General features: G+C 47.9%; 1 protein-coding gene across 1 annotated transcript; it reads right to left on the bottom strand.

Annotated features, from left to right (window-relative positions):
• Window positions 1-303: 303 nt before the first annotated feature.
• ATOH1 (atonal homolog 1 (Drosophila)) lies at window positions 304-1,471 on the bottom strand. Its single transcript, XM_011968226.1, has one exon. The coding sequence runs from the start codon at window positions 1,439-1,441 to the stop codon at window positions 377-379; it is 1,065 nt and encodes a 354-aa protein (XP_011823616.1). The 5' UTR covers window positions 1,442-1,471; the 3' UTR covers window positions 304-376.
• Window positions 1,472-5,695: the final 4,224 nt, after the last annotated feature.

Raw genomic sequence — 5,695 nt, 5'->3', positions numbered from 1 at the left:
AATTAAACCCCAACCAGTGACAGAGAAGATGCGACGTTTCAGCAGCGTATTGGCAGCAGGGAACTAGAATAATGATGCCATATATGGGTACATACAATTATACTGTATCTATCTACAGGGGGAGCAGAAGGTGGGCGGAAAGGACACGACTTTAACAAAGTTTTCATCAAACAGTATGGACCCTAGGAAGTTTGGAACAGCCGCGGCATTTGCAAACCATCAAATGTAGCTGCCATCTGAAGCCAAGTCGTTGCTAAACAACGACCGTCGCAGAGCAAAAATTAAAGTGTGCGGGAATCTTTAACCGCGGGGCTTCCCGCGCACTGGGAAAGGGCAGTTTTGTTTCTGTCTCAGTTTTCAGGCTTCTGTCACCTTCCTAACTTGCCTCATCCGAGTCACTGTAATGGGAATGGGGGGAAAATTCCCCGTCGCTTCTGTGGGACCTAGGGGAAGTTTTGCTGTTTTCTTCCTGCACTGGCTGCAAGATGCTCCCGGGGAGCGAAGGAGACAAATTCTTTTGCGCCATCATCGCTGTCAGGGCGCTGTCCTCGAAAGTCGAGAAGTGCAGAGCGTCCAGCTGCACCGAGTACCCTCCCGCAGAGGCCGGGGCTGAGAAGCGAGTTCGACAATTCCCGGGCGGGGTCGGCCGCTGACTCCCTCCGGAAGCCTGCTGAGCCCCAGCTGCGGTCGCGTTGCCCGCGCCCCCTTCATAGGAGGCGGCGGTGCGAAGGTGGTGGTGGTCGCTTTTGCAGGAGACTGGAGGCGGCGGTGGCTGTTCCCCTCCGCTGGGCGTTTGTAGCAGCTCGGACAAGGCATTGATGTAGATTTGGGCCATCTGCAGGGTCTCATATTTGGACAGCTTCTTGTCGTTGTTGAACGACGGGATAACATTGCGCAGCTGGTCGAAGGCGTGGTTCAGCCCATGCATCCTGCGCCGCTCCCTGGCGTTGGCTGCTAGCCGTCTCTGCTTCTGCACCCCATTCACCTGTTTGCTGGAAGGGGCCCGTTGGCGGCTGCAGCCCAGATCGTCTACCACCATCCCGCCTTTCAGCTTGCACAGCTGTTCCCGCACTTTCACCGGCCCGGGGCTCTTGCTGCTGCTGGCACCTCCGCTGCTCCTCCTTACCAGCTCCCCCCGGCCGTCCGCCTCGTCCCGGGGCGCCGCGGCCTCCGAGGCACCCAGCTCCGGGGAATGTAGCAAATACTGGGCGGCGCGTGCCGTGCAGATGCCCTGCAAAGTGGGAGCCAGCCAGGCGCGTGGGTCGGTGCTGTCCAGGAGGGACAGCTCAGGCGGGTAGACGGGATGCTCTCTCGCCTGCAAAGTTGCAGGTGGCTGTGGCGGCGGCGGCGGTTGCGGGAGATGATGCGGCTGGGGCTGGCGATGGTGGTCTCCCAACTCCTTCACTTGAGCCCACTCTTCTGCATGCAGCAGGCGGGACATTGCACTGCAAAGGCTCGGAGGCTCAGGATCCGAGGCAGCACTGGCACACCAGCTCAACCAAAAAAAGGTCCTTTCCGGGTCTCTTCCGCAACGTCTTATTTTTTTCCCTCCTCGACCCTCCCCCACCCACTCGGAGATCACACACCAGGTCGCGTGCAACGAAGCTTCTCCGGTTGCTGAAGGCGCTGCGCCCCTTTAAAAAGCGGCACGCGCCACTCAGTCTCCCCCCTCTCCTCTCCCAACCCCCTCCTCGCGCCGGTCGCGTGTCTTCTCAGCCAATGGAGGGCGCGGGCAGTCGCGTGCGAGCAGCCAATCAAAGAGTTTTTACACCCCGAGAAAAGTTGTGTGCAGAGGACTCCCGAGCCTGCTCAGGCTTTTTTTTTTTTTTTTTTTTTTTTCCTCCTTCTTTTAAATTCGTCAGATTCATATGTTAATTGCAGGGTTGTAATTCGACTCCGGTGTGTGTCACCACCCTGGCGGCTGGGGTGCGGGAGCCGGTGCGCAACCGGCTCTCAGGCTGGTGCCCGAGAGGACTCAGGTCAGACGTGCGCGACCGCGGGCGGCTCTGGGCGAGGCTGGACGCGCCGGGCGCCCAGAAGGCACTCACATCAAAGAGAAGCCTGCCTGCCCGATGCTGCCCCCAAGCTAGGATCAGCTCCCACTTCTGATGCCCAAGCATTTACGATCTCTCATGTACAATAGGATGTTTGTATTTATGTATGCAGGTATTTATAAATCTCTCATACATGTTCATAGATATATAACTGCTACATGACGTCTATCATTTAAGATTGCTGTTGGAATAAACGGGGAAAACCCCACTCGTCTCAGAGTTTGTTTCTTACTTTTACTCCATCTTTTCATTTTTTACTTCACATCTCTTAGTTCGACTTCGTCATGTGATCTTTTTCTTAATGGAAAGTAGAGCTGCGGTGCAGTGATAGTACACCAAATTCCAGGCCCCCCAATTCTCTCTGTCCTCTTTCCCCAGCACCGTGTGGCCAATTAGGATTGTAATCTGCCTAAATCTCTCCGCCGAGTATAATTTAGGGCCGGAATATTTTACCGTATTATGCAGGTTTCAACACACACAGTAGGACTCCTCATTAAATGCCCAGCCAGGGTAGGGTGCTCAAAGTAAAATGAAAGGCGCCTGCATTCCCTGCAGTCCTTAACACTTTCAAGGCACAGAAGCCCCAAGTTACCTACCCTTTTGCCTCGATAGCCCTCTCTTTTCTATGGGCTCGTGGTTTCCTCAGTTTAACCTCCTCCCGCCCATGGGTTTAGTTAGGTGGTGCTTCCCGTTTCCCGCCCCCGCCCTCCGTCCCCTCCGCCCCATACAATCAGGGAGGCCCTTGGCAAGGCGGGGAGGCCAATTCCCAGGTGAACACCCCCCTCCGCTCCCATTAGCCTTGGTCTGGTCTATTCACAGCTAAGAACCAATCAGAAGCTCCTTGGCCCTGGGCGCGCCCCAGCTTGCGCCCAGCGAGCCCTGGCTCTGGCTCCGGGCGTTCTCCTGCACCGCCCTTGGGGCGCGGGAGTGCGATGCAACCAGCTGGTGCTACTGCTGCTTTTACTTTCCCAGTGGCTGTCATCCCGAAAGGAGTCTCATCCTCTAGGCAAGAAGTTAAAAAAGAGCCAAAGAGATAGCTCCCTGGAATATGTCTTTGCAATGTCCAGAGGCAGTTGAATGTTGTTTTCGCAAATATTTGCCGGGGCTTGATCTAACCTGTCATCTAGAACTCCTTGGGCAGTAGATTTTCTGGGACTGGACTGGATATATCCTATAAAGATACAGAATAGTAGAAAAGGGTGCAAAATGATGTTTAAGACACTATTCTTCCCCCTGTTTCTTCTCCAACCTCGTCTAATTGCTGGTGTCTAGGAATAGTCCGGGGCCTATCTTACGTGCCAGAAACTTCAGAGCTTCATTCTTGTGTGAACGTTTGGGCTCTGCTGAAGTAAATGTTAAAGACGCATAAAAGCAACAACAACAAAACAAACCTAACCTGAAAACCATCCATGAGAATAAAGAAAAAGAAAAGGCCATCTAGTGTCTTTTTTTGGGAAGAAAATTCTCCAATGGTTTGGTGATTGGACTGGGTGTTATTGCAATCAACTAATAATTCTGTTACTATAAATAGTGCTACCACATAAAATGTACTTCTTGAGAAAATAATTGCTAGTAGCTGTAGATGCTTAAATGGAACTTTCAGAGAGACAATTAACTGTCATCTATATATGTATGGCAGTGTAAGCAACTAGAGCCTGGTAGTGTCAGTTGTCTATATTTCATTTTATTCCCTATACATCCACTTTTTCCAACTCTATCAACTGAAATTTAATCCTGAAATTCTTTCACATAATGTCACTACCAAATGCGTAGGATGCGCAAATTTTCCTTGAGCTTGCATCATCCAAACTTTTTGCTTTAAATTTGATTGTATAACTACACAATATTCACTTTCCTTTGAGTTTCAACAGTTTTATGGGCTGTAGTGAAATATTTGCTGAATATATAGAATATTGATCTTAATATGCCAGATTTACATATAACCTTTAATATTATTAATTTTTTGAAGCAAATGTCAATTTTTAGGTGAGTAAATTAGAATGTTCCAGTAATGTGAGGGACAGTAAGAGTTTTGGTAGTTCATGGTGAAATATATTTATTTGGCCCTTAAAATAAGTAGGGACCTATTGTTCTCCTCCATCCCTCCCTTTTTCTTCTCTTCTTTCTCCCCCATTAGGCATGGCTGAGGAAGTTTGTCATCTGAGCTGGGGAAGGGGGCACAGGGCCTTGAGCATGGGGCTGGAGTCTGAATAGTGTGATCAGGACATCGTTAAGGAGAGTGTGTATCATAGGATGTCAAAACACTTGTATTAGTTCCTTCTCACACTGCTTTGAAGAAATACCTGAGACTGGATACTTTATAAAGGAAAGAGGTTTAATTGACTCAAAGTTTCACATGGCTAGGGAGGCCTCCAGAAACCTATAATCATGGTGGGAGGCAAAGGCGAAGCAGGCACCTTCTTCACAGGGCGGCAGGATGAGTGCAAGCAGGGGAAATGCCAGGCACTTATAAAACTATCAGATCTCCTGAGACTCACTCATTATCATGAGAACAGCATGGGGGAAACTGTCCCCATGATCCCATTACCTCCACCTGGGGCTGCCCTTGACACGTGGAGATTATGGGGATTACAATTCAAGGTGAGATTTGGATGGGGACACAGGGCCAAATCATAGCAACACCGAATTGAGTATCTGTGGGAGCTGGATGATGGCAGTAGCAGCAACACAGCCTGAGGTATCACAGTTTAAGCTGAGAGAGCTTCTAGTATATGTGGGCAGCCAGATTAATTATATACAGAAGGATAAATGCAAAAAAAGTAAATATTTGAGGAGGACAAGTATAGATTTCTCACTGTCAGAAAAGGGAGTTGCAAATACGGAAATGGAGGAAGCTGTGGTGATAGATTTGAATTGGAGATTTGAATATGAGTTTCTAGTTTTTAATATATATGAGTAGATAGAGAAATAAATATATATATGTGTCATGCCTGTGTGTGTGTGTGTGTGTGTGTGTATGTACCTATATATTTCCTAGTTCGTTTCACTCTCGGGGCCTGAGGCTAGCAATTGAACATATCTAGCTTCCTGATTTTAGTTTCCAAATAATGTTCTGCACTAAAAAGAGCCAGGATTCTTGGAAAAATCGTTTGATTTCAGCGATGGGCAGAAAAAACACAAGATAAACCAAAACCTCTTGTTTTCTCAGAAAAAAGGTAGTGTTCAAAGAATGATGGAGACATGTCAAAAGACTATAAAAGCTTGCTTGAAGCAGCTTCCACTGACAACCTGTAGGACAATTTGAGTATCAAAATAAGTAATGATAGTGACAGATTATCTTCCTGAGAAATAAAGAAATCCATGAATCTTAGAATAAATAAATGCCCTGAAGGTTTGAGAAATAATTATTAGTTACAGAATACTTATTGATTGCAAGTAAGAGAAAATTGACTCTACTGTGGAGATGTATAGCAGACACCAACTTTACCAAGTGATCAAAGTTAACATCACCAGTAATGAGACGGAACAAATTTAATTTATATGCCTTCTGTTAGGATGCAGATAATGTATTATTACTTCTATGATATTCCTGCCAAAGATGCATATCCTGAAGCTAATTGAGAGAAAACACCAAACCAATCCAAAATGAAAGACAGTCTAGAAAGTAACCAGCCTGTAAT

The sequence above is a fragment of the Mandrillus leucophaeus genome, unplaced genomic scaffold, assembly GCF_000951045.1.
Source record: "Mandrillus leucophaeus isolate KB7577 unplaced genomic scaffold, Mleu.le_1.0 Scaffold832, whole genome shotgun sequence".
In the NCBI taxonomy this organism is placed as follows: Eukaryota; Metazoa; Chordata; class Mammalia; order Primates; family Cercopithecidae; genus Mandrillus; species Mandrillus leucophaeus.
The sequence above is the reverse complement of the archived record's forward strand: the minus strand, read 5'-3'. Positions and strand labels throughout refer to the sequence as shown.

Coding starts and splice junctions, on each gene's coding strand:
- ATOH1 (XM_011968226.1), bottom strand. CDS start 1,441: ATGTCCCGCCTGCTGCATGCAGAAGAGTGGGCTCAAGTGAAGGAGTTG.